At 29.9% G+C, this 15140-nt stretch overlaps 1 protein-coding gene across 2 annotated transcripts in view; it reads left to right on the top strand.

Moving 5' to 3' along the window:
- Positions 1-4618: 4618 nt before the first annotated feature.
- LOC107443294 (sodium-dependent phosphate transport protein 1) overlaps positions 4619-15140 on the top strand; it is a 33041-nt gene continuing 22519 nt past the window's right edge. Inside the window, exons 1-3 of one of the 2 annotated variants that reach the window (XM_016057111.3) lie at positions 4619-5268; positions 11370-11575; positions 12541-12777. In XM_016057111.3, the coding sequence (XP_015912597.1) occupies positions 5232-5268; positions 11370-11575; positions 12541-12777 (480 nt within the window). In that variant the 5' untranslated portion in view covers positions 4619-5231. The remainder of the gene's footprint in view (positions 5269-11369; positions 11576-12540; positions 12778-15140) is intronic. The other variant, XM_016057112.3, reaches the window with a different exon arrangement.

Below are 15140 nucleotides of genomic sequence, written 5' to 3'. Positions count from 1 at the left end.
TTGATCTTTCGCTCCGTCAGAAATGCCTTTGTTTGAGTCGATGTGTGAGAGCTCGCATTGTCATGATGAAGAATGATTCGCCTGTTCTTCTGCTTTTTTCGAATTTCACCGATGACTTCTGGCAAACAAATGGTCGTGTACCATTCAAAATTGACCATCCAGCGTTGCTCTAACGCCACTGTTGCCACATGACCGTTAATGCCGAAGAAACAGGCAATCATTTGTTTCGATGTGCTTCCTCCTCGAACAACTTTTGTTGGTTTTGCCTCGTCTTGGAAGACCCATACAGTTGATTGCTGTTTTGTTTCCGGCTCATATGCATAGATCCATGATTCGTCCTCTGCGTAGATGTTATACACAGCCTTTGATGTACCTTGAACGTATTTTTCCAACATTTCCTTGCACCAATCGACACGAGCCTTTTTTTGAGCGTTTGTCAGATTATGCGGGATCCAACGCGAACAAATGTTTTTTGCAAATTTTTTAATGCAATATTTTATTGATGCTAGTCATACTAATGTCCATCAAAGACGCCTCTATCTCCCGGTATGTCAGATGACGATCTTGCTTTATCAGTTCACGCACAGCATCGATCTTTTCTGGCACAACAACGGATTTTGGACGACCTGCACGGGATTCGTCCTGGATCGAACATCGACCACGATTAAATTCGTTATACCAATTTTTTACAGTGCTGTAGGATAGCGCTTTATCGCTGAATAAAGAATTAAGTTCATCGAAGAACTCTTGTCTTGACGATCCACGTCGAAAGTTATGAAAAATAATGGCACGAAAATGTTCACGATTCAATTCCATTTTTTGAAAGAGAAGAACATTTCAATTTACTGTCAACAACACAAATGAAGCTATAATGGTAAATTGTCTGCTGAATTTATGTTTAAAAATATCAAACTTTCGATTAAAATCGTCTGCGGTCGCCTACAGCACTTACTGTTGCCAAAGCCAGAAATATAAATAGCAATCCTCGTACGCAACACTTAATCATTCCTGTGGAACAACACATAATTTAGTAAATAATACACTAAATTTTTAATACATTTTCTAGCCAACTACTATGAGCTACTATATTCATTATTTTCCCAAATATGGGAAATGTTAATGGATTACAGTAAGTTTTGCTCAAATCATAGTAAAATAATTCACATGACATAATTTTCCAGATAAATATAATAAACTAATACTGCAATATTACAAGTTTTATTTATATCAACTGTCATAAGCGCTACGTTCCTCAGGTTCCCTTAAGCTGCAAAATTTTAAAAATCCCACAAATGTCATGAAACAAGCTTCATGAAACAGGAAAATTTAAAACATCAAGTATTGCCATGTATTAGGAAAATGGTAACTTACATCAAGCATCGAACGGACTGAATTTGGGTTTCATGAAATTGAAGCACCTATTTTTCTCTTGCTCGAATTCAGGATCGGCATTCCAAAATTGATGCATTTGCGTTGCCGAACTGAGTAAGAGAGTCACAATACAAGGTGATTATAAAATAGTTTTGCAGACATATCACAGAGCATACCGTTTGAGACAACTGCATAAAAATTTGTACATATTTTTTTTGATTTATGCGCTCAAGAATGATGCTAAAAATGATTGCATAAGTCTCACGGTTACAGTTACAATGAAAAGATTTTGACATTTTTAAACGTCAACACCCATTCTTTCGGAACGTCATTTAAACGTCAACACCCACCATCGAAACATAATCCATATATTAATTCCTAATATGGAGTTTCGAGCGGTATTTTTTGTATAAGAAATTGCGACGCTAGGTCCTTCAAAAGCGTCTCCTTTTTTCGAGACCACTACCAAGAAAAGAGCGTGATAAAACCCACTAAAAAAGGAATTAGCTTTAAAAACAGGGGGAAAATAACAAAGAAAACATTTTATGTTTTAAAAATCTCGGCGATATTCATCCTCACATTTTCGAGATGCCCCCTGTTTCTTCAAATTTTTTTTTACTTCATATCATTTATTTCAATTTAATTTTTTTTCATTTCTTTTACTTATAATTGACTTAAAATTATTTGTTTATCAAAGAGGAATTAGTTTCAAAAATTTGAGTTGCTTTATAGATCTAGCCCGAACTCATATGAAGGCGATTCGAACTCGGTTTATCTCATATGGGTCATTCTCACGAAAACTGTCATTTTTCAGTTCATAAAATCCCGAAAAAGTAAAGTGAATAAAAAGCTCTGAAACTTTTTATATTAATAGAAATATGTAATAGCATTATAAAGAAAGTATATATCCTATAAAATATACTTAATATTTAAATTAATTAATTTTTTTAAATAATTAATTTATAATTAATTAATTTATAATAATTAATAATTAATTTAATAAATAAATTAATTAATTTAATAAATTAATTTAATTAATTTAATAAATAAATTAATTAATTTAATAAATTAATTTATTAATTTTTTAATTTATTTTTAAAATTAATTAATAAGTAAATTAATTATTTTCATTATTTAAAAAGTGAGGGAATGACACTAATAGTGAGGGAATGATATTTTATTTTAATACATGTTTTTATCTAAGTTACATCTACCTAAAGTTTGAAAATGATAACATACTAAGTATATCTAATATTTATTATAATTTACTCTTATATATTTAATAGTTTTTACAGGTTTGGGAAATAAAATTGGCTGGCACGATTGAACAAAAAAAAATTTAATAATATACTCATCTTGAATCATTCCCTCACTTTATACACTAGTGAGGGAATGATGAATTCAATCAAATTTAAAAATAACAGTTAGGCCTAATTAATTTCTGAAGCCAATCACATACAATTATATTCATACAAGAAAGCAACTTATAATTATCCACTTTCTCGATGAAGTTGTGTTTTATTTTACTCTAAAAAATGACATGAGGGAATGACAAATGTAAAAATTTTTACCTGATTTGATTCATTCAAATTTATTCCACAGCAAGGCTTCTATAAGTTGAAGATGGAAACATACTGCAATTTTGTTCTATGATGCCAGTTGTTAACTTCTGAAGTTTTTATTAAAATATTTTTATTCTAAGAAGATTGCAGGTGATAAGAACATTGTTGTGAGGGAATGACGCGAAACACTGGGGACAAAGTTTAAAATAGTGCTGTGTTAATATTTTTATTAGAAATTAAATTTAAAATTGATTTTCTGAATTCTATATTTTAGTACTCTGAAATAAAAAACACGAATTTTAAAAAAATTTTTTTTTATTTCAGTAACAATTTTTTTCTTTTTTTAAATCAGCAGTGGGGACAAGTGAGGGAATGACATATTGGTATATTTTAATTACCTAAAATAAATAAAAAATAAAAATTGATAATTTTATTTTTATTCCTTTGTTAGCTTGCATTCTGAAGGACACTTTCCCTGAATTTTTTTTTTTCGTAAGCTGTAAAACAAACATAAAATATACTGGGGACATGAAAATGACTGTTTTTGTGAGAATGACCCATATAAAGACGAACACCCTATAACCTGAGCCACGATGACTTTTAATTGGGTACTTCAAATTTATCACAGGGCTGGGTCTAATCACATGGCTCTGCAAGGCGTGTTAACTTTACAATTTTAATACTTCGGTTTATTATAACGTTAAACAGTTTTCGGATCAGATTTAATTATATACAACCTAAAAACAGCGTCATGCGTCTCTTTTGAATATAAGTGGTTTGCACAAGCGAGACGTCGCTTGCAGGTATCTGGTGTGCTATTCCTCAGAACACTTGAAATGAACAGAATTAAGTTTCGGTCGTGTGTTGGCAATAGATATTTCTTATTCAGATAACGTAAGTGACGTCATTCGTGCATATCATCACGGAATCTGTATATAAAAAATCTGTATATAAAAAATCTGTACACAAGAAGTATTGAATATAACTTTTTTTTTACAAAGCTCTAAAGATTTAGTTGCATGTTAAGGACAAACATGCTTTCAAGATAATTTTATTTAAATATTAAAGTTTTCACTTTTGAATCACAGTTAATTGTTAACTTTCTATTAATCTTTTTGAAGTACTGTTGCGTTACTATTAATATTCTCATTACATCATTAAAAACTCAAATTTAAAAAAAATCTAAATTTACATTTTAAAACAGACTATATTTTATATTTTAAAAAAAAACTATATTTTATATCTTAAAGCAAGCTATGCAACGGTTAAAAACTTTAAATTCTGATCATTGAATTAAAAGTTTATTAATGTGTTCCATTTTTTTTGTTTTGCACATTCATTTAAAATTAAATTAAAACTTTAATGATTTAAGAAATATATTTAAATTTTACTTTAAAAGCTTTTTTCTCTTTGATCCTAATTTAAAATTAAAACAGTATTTTGCTATTCTGCAAAAAAATTTAAAACTTAATATTAGCTTGAACCTCTTTATAATGAAACATATCATCGTTATATTAAAGTAAAAATATTGTAGAAATAATAAATAAAATAATAAATCCTATTTATTTCATTTTCATTCATAATGAAACATATGTTGATTGTCAAGGTATATCTTTCATTGTATAAAGAAGTGACAAAAAATAAATTGTAGGTTCTTTATCCTACGCTTATTTATCAAATGCCAAAAAATAGAGTTTGTTTGGTTAAATGAAAGACACGAATACTTTTATGGAATAAATTCTGATTACTCGTATCAACTATATCATCTCTTGACGAGAGCTGCGATGCAAAAAATGACATTCTTTATAGAAAACATTTGACTTGAAGGATAAACATATTTATTTTTTACTCTGATCTGAATTAAATATGCCACATCATTTTTGTGAGAGACGGTCTCTTCAGCTACTTACGGGAAAATATTATCACCATGTGTAAAGTGATGTCATTGTGTTAAGTGGTTGCGTGAGTAATTTTAGATGTTAATGGTGGCAGTTTAGATGGTCGTTTATTTCACTTAATTATTCTGATAAACTTCTCCAGTTAAAGCTTCAAATAGTGCTTAAATTACCGTCAGTACTCTTCTTGTTCAATTATAAACCTGTGGCAAGAAACTATGACTTTTTTGAATTGGTAAAAGAATTAAAGTTGATAATTGAAAAAGTTTGCGAATAGTTTTGCACATTTTATTGTAGAAAATAACATTCCTTTCATTAACGTTATTCATCGATGTGTGACGTATCAATTATGTCAAAAATGTTGGCTGTGATATCTACGTTTTCCCAATAATAGATTATTAAAATGTCAAAAACTGGAAAATTTAACTTAGAAAAAGGAGGTAAGTGAAAATTTTGAGGAATTTATTTAATTTTAAAATTTCTGAAATCGCTAGAAATTACAATAAAAGCTGCAATATTTTATTTATTTATTTATTTTTAATTTTCAAATCGTGGCTGCCAATTGCAATATTTTTATGTCGATATAAACAGCTAAACATTTAATACAGATATTAATTTTTATCTGCTAAGCTGCAATTCATTGAAAATTGTCATCTTATACTGATTTTTTTATGAATCTTAATAATATTATTTCCATTTATTCACATTTAATACAAAAATGTTTCATGCTATGATAGATATAATAATGAAACTGTAAGCAACTAAAGCATAAAGTTCAATAAATCTTCAGAGAATACAAAATACATTAAGAGAAACTAGATACGAATTATAACTACTAAATTTTGACACCAATGCACAAAAAACTGCATTAAACTGTATTAAAACTGCACTAATACTAAACAAATTTAATACCAGTTCTTTGGAATTGAATGTTTTACGGCCCCTCGATAGGGATATGTACCTAAGAATATCACTTGATAGTGGTAAATTTTAGCAATTATGGATTGGTCACGAGCAATAGCATCATGCCAAGTAATGCTAAATATATTTTATCTTTATTCCAATGATATGAGTTACAATTACAAGCTTTGCATACTTCAATAACGTCAAGCCACCGAAGATTACAACATAAAAGATTAAATAAAAAATTGAATTTATTTAATATTAATTTAAAAACGTAGTGGAAGAACCAGGTATGTGACATTTTCAAAACAAAACAAAAAGGAAGTTGTATCCGAATTTTTTTATGATCATTTTATTAGAAGGTGGGATTAATAGTTCTTTGCTTTATTTTATTTACCACTGCCAAATTTGTAAAAAAAATCATGCATGCATACTAAAAACTAATATGGATTAGTTAAGATAAAAGTGAAGTTCAGTTCTGTTAAATTAAGCATACCCATATTGACACAACCACTTTTTGTTATTTTTTTCTAATTCAATAATTCCCCTAAAAACGTCATTCACCTGATTCCTCTCTCTAGTTCTTCTAGATTCTTCTCTAAAGCTCTCTAATTGTGTTGGTATATGTCTTTCAGTTTTGAGCATGATTGCGTTTTATTTCTGAGTAGGGGAGAGTGGTGTAAATTGTAACAGGGTACGATTGTAAAAGAGCAAAAATTTCGAGTTTCGGGTTCTAGATTTGGTTCCTAGGTGGCGCACAAGGTACATTTATTAAATCTACACATACACCCCTGTTGGCAACCATTTTTATGTGCTTTTGAAAGAGTTACATCACAAAAGATATTTTCACGCTTCTTAAGTACTTTTTTTGGTATTAGAATATTATATTGTAACATAGTAATTTTGTTTAAACAAATAAAAATTATTAACCGAATATGTAAGTTGACACCTTAAATAGCATTTCGAAAAAAAAGATTAGTTTTGTTAATTAACTAGCATTGTTTTTAACAAGTGAAGCTGAAATGGCGTCTTGGGAACGATTGTAATAATAAGTAAAGGGATGATTGTAACAGCTGAAAATAAATAATCTTATGTTTACAAACCATTACTTAACTCTTTAAGAACCACCAGTAGTTTCCTATATCATTTATATTATGTTGCATGTGCATTATTTTATTTGTCACCTTTCACAGCATAAATTAAAATGTTTAACCCCTTTAAAGTTAAAAGTTTAACTCTTTAGGTCTCTGCTCATTATTATTTTTACTCCTAAAATATCACTACTATTTTGATCAATAAAAAAATATATCACAGCTATGATAATATGTACAATTAACTATGTTTTAGTTGAATTTATGAAGTGTTACAATTGACCCCGTAAGTGGGGACAATTGTAACAAGGGCACGACTGTCAAAAATTGCTAATAACTAATATAATAACATTTAAAGTAAGGTATTAATTTTTTTCCTTGTGGAGGATAGTCTACTTTACTCGTCTGTCAATTAATAATAATAATATATTGGATTTTTTGTTAGTTAAAAATAGTTAAGTAAAGAAATGATACAATTGACCCCACTCTCCTTTTCTGAATTATTGATTCTTTTCTTCTTTTTTTTATTCACCATGTGTGAAGAACGGGTATTCAGCTAGTACACTATAAAATCTTTGAACTGATACAGCTTACACAAAAGAGGAAATTGTGATAGTTGGGACAATTCACCTTTATAGCAATTTATAAATTTACCACCTGCTATATTTTTTCCATAAATATGTGATATCTATAGTATATCTATAATCGACAGTATATATAAAGTATGTACTTTTAAATAGCTTTTAATTACCGTAATAATATTGAGAAGCAAATTTATGATAATAAAATCAAAAGCACTCTAAATCAATTCTCTAGATTAAAATAGAAATCTTTAATTAAAATGAATATAATTTTTTCTTTTTTATCGTCAATAATTTATTATTATCGTCATAAATGTTTGTAAACAATAACTCATCAAAACGATAGTTTATTCTAAATATCCTTCAATACAACTGATACAAATCTTTGACCTTCAGAATTGGATTAAAAAAAACTCAGCAGTTTGAGTAAAAGTTTTTCTCTCCTTACTTACAAAATAAATGCTGTTGTTACTTTGATATGAAAAAATAAAAACAATTAAACTAAGCTTTGACTCTTCTAAAATTTTTCCGAAACTTTAATCCTGATGATTTCTAAGTCATAACAATAATAATAAAGCTGCTGCTTTTAAATTTGTAATTTTTGCAGTAAGACGCTTATATTTCTGCAATATTCAGTAATTATTACTTTGTCCTTTGAAGTTGAAAAAAGTGCAAAAATTTTAATTTTAATGAAAAAATTTAAAAAAAAGAATTGAAAAAAAAGCGATAAGTAAAGGAAAGAATCCGCTACTTAACGTTTTGAAAATTTAAAGAAACATCAACTGATGTTTTTTTTAAAAATTAATATCGATTTGTATTCTGTTACTAGGATACAACTTTTTCATCTAGATAGTTAACGCTACCTACCAATTTAACTGCGCAGTCGAAAAATTTCACAATAGTATTCATAACTTCATATGAATTGCCGCGAGCTAAATGTTCAATATGATTCCATTAGCTTAAAAGGTTTAATGATGCATTTCATACGTATTGTATTCACTGTTGAAATAAATATATGTACAAAACAAATTATGAGAAATTAAAATATTAAAAATAAATTGGAATTTGATTTACAAAATGTACTTTATCTTCAAAATCACCGGACATCTAAGCATTACATAGAACTAAATTAAAACAAATAACCAAACGACTACAACAGACTTCATAAATTGAAATACGTAATACAATTGAAATTATAAAAGAAAACGATAATCTCATCTAACTAACTAGTAGTTAAGTTTTTTGCAGTAGCGTGGCGTAGCGTTGCCATTTCGAAGAGCATTGTTAAAAAAAAGCGTCGCCTTTTTTATATATTCTAGCATTTGAGAGGAAACACTTAAATATTTCTCTGTGCATAAATGTCTTTATTTTTAGTTCAGAAAACACTAGAGAAACTTAATAATATTAATAAAATCGTTTGCGCAACAAATCACGCTCTTTCTTTCTTTCTTCCAAAAGCACGGAGAATATTTAAAGAGTTTCCTCTCCAATGTTATGTCATATAAAAAAACGACGTGCTTTTTTTTCTTTTCTTTTTCTTTCAATGCACCGTAAAATGACTTCACTCGATCAAACGGTTTCTGCTTCTGATGTTATTGAAAAATATGCGAATATTTATGGGTGGTACGAACCATTTATCCTTTTCAACTAATAGACAAAAAATGAAGAAAGTTATTAATATAGATTACTTTTTCTTTACAGCAGAAATTACCATATAATAAAATTCAATAAATAAGAGTAAAGAAAAATATGACAAAATAGTTTTTAAGAGTACCAAAACTAAAATATAAGCTAAATGTTAAGGTAAAGGTATATAGAAAAGGTGTTAAATTAAAACTAAGATATAAGATAAATGACTTGACATTAACTAGAAAAAAAATTCTACACAAATGAATTATATGAAAAAAATTTGAAATACTAACGTAAATCCACGCAGTGCAATCATAATTCACTAATTTTTCTGAAATGAAGCATTAAAACTCAATTTTAAATTTACAAATCACAAAAAATTATTATTCGCTTATAGTACAATTGTAATCCAACAGAAGTAAACAAAATAATATGAATGAGGCACTAAATTAAAAACCGTAAAGTGTTAACTTTTCAAGTTTTCTGTATTGACAAACCATTTTCTTCAAGTGTTGTGAAAAAGCACTGGGGGTTATTGCTTTTAATAAACGTTGGTCTACTGGAGATTTTTAGAAAAGCTTCATGATGACGTTAGAATGGATTGTCCTTAAGTATGGCCTAAGTTCATGGCCATGAATATGATTAAGTATGTAGAAGCCTTTTTAAGGTATAAAAATCGTTTTAAAAACTTTGTTGTCACATTGATTCTGAAGAAACTTTATTAACAAACCTTACTAATAGATAATATTAGTAATAATAGTGGAAACTTTATTAACAAAATTTGTAATTAAAGTTTATAAAACTTATATAAATTCACGCAATCCAAACCTGAATAAATAAATCCCATCGAAACGAATCAAAAAATAACAAAATGAAAAGAAATGAATGAATATTATTGAAATAAAACAAAATTATAATAATGAGATAAAAATAAATTTAAAAAAAAACTCAACTTAAACTATAGATCAGTGAAGATTTGCTTTTCAATTCCATCAATATAATCGTACAGAAATAAGCAAAGACGTGACAGATAAACTGAATTATAAACTTACTGACTTTATAAACATGGACTTATAGAATTATCCTCTCAGACGTCATATTTTCTGATTTATGTAGGGTAAACTAACCAGTGAAGGAACACTCAAGCTTCGCTTGCCTTTTAAAAAATCATATTAATTTCAAAATTCGTAATTTTAGTTAAATGACAGTGTTGACATATTTGTTACTAATTGCAAATTATGTAAAAAAAATTAGAGAACTGACATAATATTGTTTCAAAGTTTTGGAGGTTCAAATAGCAAGTAGTAAGAAGACCAAGTGAAGGAACAGCTCTAACCAGTGAATGAACACCCAGTAAAGGAACACTTAATTTTGGTTATTTTTTAATGCTTTTTATGAATTTATAAGCCATACAAATATTTAAAAACAAGCATATTCTTGAAATTATTGCCTATAAGTGCTTGGAAAATGTTGACTTTTTTTTGTAATCATGAATTGAAAATTAAAGTGTCAACATATTAACACATACTGTTCATTCACTGGGAAATCTATGACCAGTAAAGGATCATGCCTGTTCCCTCACTGGTTAGAAGTCGTTTTTCGTATTTTTAACATACTTTTGATGCGGAACATCACAAAAGAAACAAGAAAATAAAAGTTTGTCTTTTATTTTCATTAACTTAGAAAAAAAAACCAGTAAAGGAACACTTGTTCCTTCACTGGTTTTTCATCGTTTGGTGATCTAGTGAATAAACACCCCTTATCTCAGTACTTTATTATGATATGATGCTTAAAAAAAATAAGACATAACTTCAATAACTATATTTTGAATTCTCTTTTTCACAGTGAGAAAAATAAAACTATTACATGCAATTAATTCCACTTCAAACATATAAATACAAACACTCACCTTATAATTTTTTCAAAGAAACAAGGTGTTGCAGTGATAATAACAAACTCAAAAATTTTTCCAGATAGGTCTATTTGACCAGGTAATCCAAAACATTGCTAGATGACTTCCTTTTGTTTGCCAGTAAGCTATTGTTACCAATCAATCTACAGAAAAACTTTCAAATTCTTATTTTTAATCAATATACTCGTATATGAAATGTTCCTTCACTGGGAAGTGTTCCTTCACTGGTTGGTTTACCTACAAATTTATTGATGCATATTTTGAACAGTAAAGTCTGCAAAATACTTTAAATTTGGAGGGATGTTAACAGCTCAACAAATAAATATTTTATTTCCAATTCTGATACATTAATTGATTTTTACAGATAATATATCAACAATTACTTTGTTTCAGATTATTTCTTCAATTTATTTCTCTATTTTCAGGCCATGGAATTTTTCAAAGACGGTATGTGGTCACATTGCTAGGTTTTTTGTGTGGTATGGTGACACAGACTCATCGCATAAATATCAGCTTCGCTATAGTAGCAATGGTTAACACCAGCATTACTCTGCCGAATTTGAAAAATAGGACAATAGCAGATTGCGAAACTTCATATTTAGAAAGTGAATCTACAAGTTTAGTAAGTTCGGTAAATATTGATTCTGATACATTTTAAATTTTTTAAATTACGTAGGATTACTGCAAAATCCTTCGAAACCAGTGCACAAATAAAAATAACAATGTGCTTCTAAATAAAAATCGAAGCAGCATAAAGTCCCTGAAAAAAATGGTACTGCATTTTTTTTCTTCTACGCATGACTTTTTATTTGAAGAATGTGAGAAAACCATTTCTTTTTAATATCTGATATTAGCTAAAAGTTCGCATACAGATGAAAAGAAACAATACCGCTTGAAGATGGAAGTATAAAATATTGAGCTGCAAAATAATAAATAAATAAGAAAATTTCAGAATTATTGTTACGAGACTCTACCAGAAAGAGCAGTTCTCTAGTTTAATCAACTAAATTAAATGAATTCAGACTCCATTTTGCAAAGAATACGAAACATAACGCTTTTTATTTACACAAAACTTCGTTCTATATTATCACCATAGCAACAGAATCAACAGATTTTAACTCACAGCTTACATAAGCTATAATAACAAGTAAATAAAATCTAGCTTACAGCATACTCAAGAAACAAATAAATAAAATCTAATAGCTTCAACAGTTTACTAAAGTTCCAATCTTGAATCTTCGCACTCCAGCGAAATGCTTAAAACGTGTTCTCTCAGACATTCTGTTGTGCGCGTTATGGTTATCCATTGTAGTTTTACGTAACAAAATGTTCATCAGAAATAAATTAAAGAATTTTTTTGTTTACAAAAAAGGCTAAATTTTGATCTCCTGTTTATAAAAGTCTTGAAGCACTTTCCCCCACTCCACTCTGCACCGAATCGATATTACGGCCTATACTAAGTTTGCAAAACATCATAAAATAATAAATACTAAACACATTCTTAATCCCATCTAATTCGGAATGAATATTAAATCGAATTAAAAAAAAAACTCACACGTGTAATTTCATTAAATGTGTATTTTTCTTAATTTGCAGAAAGTTCCAGAATTCAATTGGAATCCTGAAATCCAAGGATATATACTGAGTGCTGGATATATAGGATATCTTTTTACACAAATACCTGGAGGTTTTCTTACCGCGCGGTATGGAGTTAAGCGCATATTAATTACAAGTATTTTAGGTGCATCTCTGTGTAATTTAGTATCGCCTGCAGCTGCCAGGATACATCCATATTTGCTTGCGGTTGCACAACTTTTTAGAGGAATGTTCCAGGTATTGTATAGTTTTTTTTTTAATTAGACATAAATTTATTTATTATCAGCAAATGTTATACATGCGTGGTTTGTGGTTTACATATATGTGTAATAATATGCCTTTAAAGGCTAGATAATTCAAGAGACTAAGGCTGATTCAACAAATAGGCATTTTATTAATTTATATTACGTTATTTAAAGCAGTGTTCGTTGGACTTTTGCCTGGATTACATTGTTGGGATTTCTATGACAGGGATGTTGGGATTTGGCACAGATTTATCTAGCCATGAAAATATAAAAAAGCCACGAATTTTTGCTGTTCCTGCTACTTAAACGGTGGTTCTGAAAGGGGATTGGTTGCAAGACTATCCTTATCTTAATGAAACGTCATTCAAATGGGAACATTTGGAGATTTTGATTTGCTAAAAGGATGGCGCCATTCTGACGCTGGGAGTTTTGGGGACTATTTTAATGCGTACTTCATCTACGAATTATTGCCCATTAACTTCAGAAAATAAACTTTTATCTGACCTCTTGACTTTTTATGGCTCTTTGTAAGAGAGCGATTTCTACATCTTTATTGATAAGAGACATCTGTTTTAAGCTTATCATTTAATATAGAAAGACTCGCATGAGATATTCTATATTACATGGGATTACATCCCATGCAATATAGATTTCATTCAAATCATATTTTCATGGCTAAATAAATCTGTGCCAAAACCCAACATCCCTGCCAGGGAAAACCCGCCAGTGTAATCCAGGCAAAAATCCAACGAACACTGTTTTAAATAACGTAATATAAATTAATAAAATGCCTATTTGTTGAATCAGCCTGATTCACTTGAATTATCTAGCCTTTAAAGGCATATTATTACAGGTCGGCAGTTGAAATTAATTTGTTTGGAAACTATGACCACAGAAAAAAAGAATTTACGAAAACAAAATAAAAACCTCATCGTTCTCACTCAATAATCAGTTTCGAAATAAAAAAACAAAGAACGACTTATCGTTTCACTGCTACGAAAAAAACAGAAAAAGAAAAATAGCGGAAGGAAACTTTTGAAACGTAACTACTCTCTCTAAAGCAGAAAAAGAAGATGAAAAGAATTAACTTATATTTCAACAAGTTCCGATGGATGGAGCGAAAAGACAGAAGAAATTCCTTAGAATTCCCTGCCAGGAGAAGAAAATAATCTTTTATCTGGCCTCTTGACTTTTCATGGCTCTTTGAGAGAGAACGATTTCTACATCTTAATATTGAAAAGAGACATCTGTTTTAAGCTTATCATTTAATATAGAAAGACTCGCATGAGGCATTCTATAATATATATATATATATATATATAAGCACACCGGACAAAAAATTAGTCACCCTTAGAGAAGTCATGAAAAAGATCGTTTAATAACGTGTAACACCGCCTCTAGATTTGATGACTGCCTGGATTCGGTTAGGAAGTGAGACCACAAGGTTTTGAAAGTACGTCGAATCTAGTTTAAGCCCCTCGTTGAGGATTTGATCGCTCAAATTCACCAAATTGTGAGAATGCTGATTTTGGCATTTTACCCGTTGTTCCAACATGTCCCACAAATTTTCAATGGGGTTCAAGTCAGGTGAGTTTGCAGGTCAGCCGATATGTAATTGAGTGTCTGAGTGTTCATGAAACCAGTCACATATACTTCCAGCCCCAAGAACTTTACTGTTGTCATCTTGAAAAATAGGGGTATCGACAACACACTTCGCATGAAGAGGGTGACTGAAAGGCTATTCCTAATTGTCTAGAACTTTCAAATAAACATGTTGGATCTTGTTAATGGCCACCTCAGTGAGGGAGCCTAATCCATAATAAGAAAAACACCCATGACAGACCCACCTCCGACTTTAATCTATGCTTGCACAAGGTCAGGATGAAATGCTTCGTCTGGTCTGCGTTGCACTTGCAGACGTGCGTCTTCTGAATGAATGCAAAAACGTGATTCGTCAGGCCATATTACATTCCGCCAGTCAGTTACTGCCCATGTTCGGTGACTTCTAGCCCGCAGAAGTCGCGCAGCCTTATGTGCCCGTGTGAACAGTGACCTCTTACGAGATGTTTGACTCCATGTGTTCATGGCATGCAGCTCCATTTAAAATGTTTTCTCACTAAAAGACTGAGATGGATCTTCATTTAGCAACTGAAGTAATTCCTGTCCAGTTTGGAAGCGATTTTGATTGAAAAGTCGTGAAACACGTCTCCGGTCACTTTCATGCAGGATCTTTTTCCGACCACAATTCTGACGGCATCTTTCGTGACCACGTATATCAACAGCCACGCATATGAACAGTCAACTTTGAAACGCCAACGAATTAAGCAACTTTATCCACCATATGACCTTGGCACA

The sequence above is a fragment of the Parasteatoda tepidariorum genome, chromosome 4, assembly GCF_982258835.1.
Source record: "Parasteatoda tepidariorum strain Cologne lab strain chromosome 4, Ptep-v5.0, whole genome shotgun sequence".
Taxonomy (NCBI): domain Eukaryota; kingdom Metazoa; phylum Arthropoda; class Arachnida; order Araneae; family Theridiidae; genus Parasteatoda; species Parasteatoda tepidariorum.
This window is presented reverse-complemented; position numbering and strand designations above follow the sequence as displayed.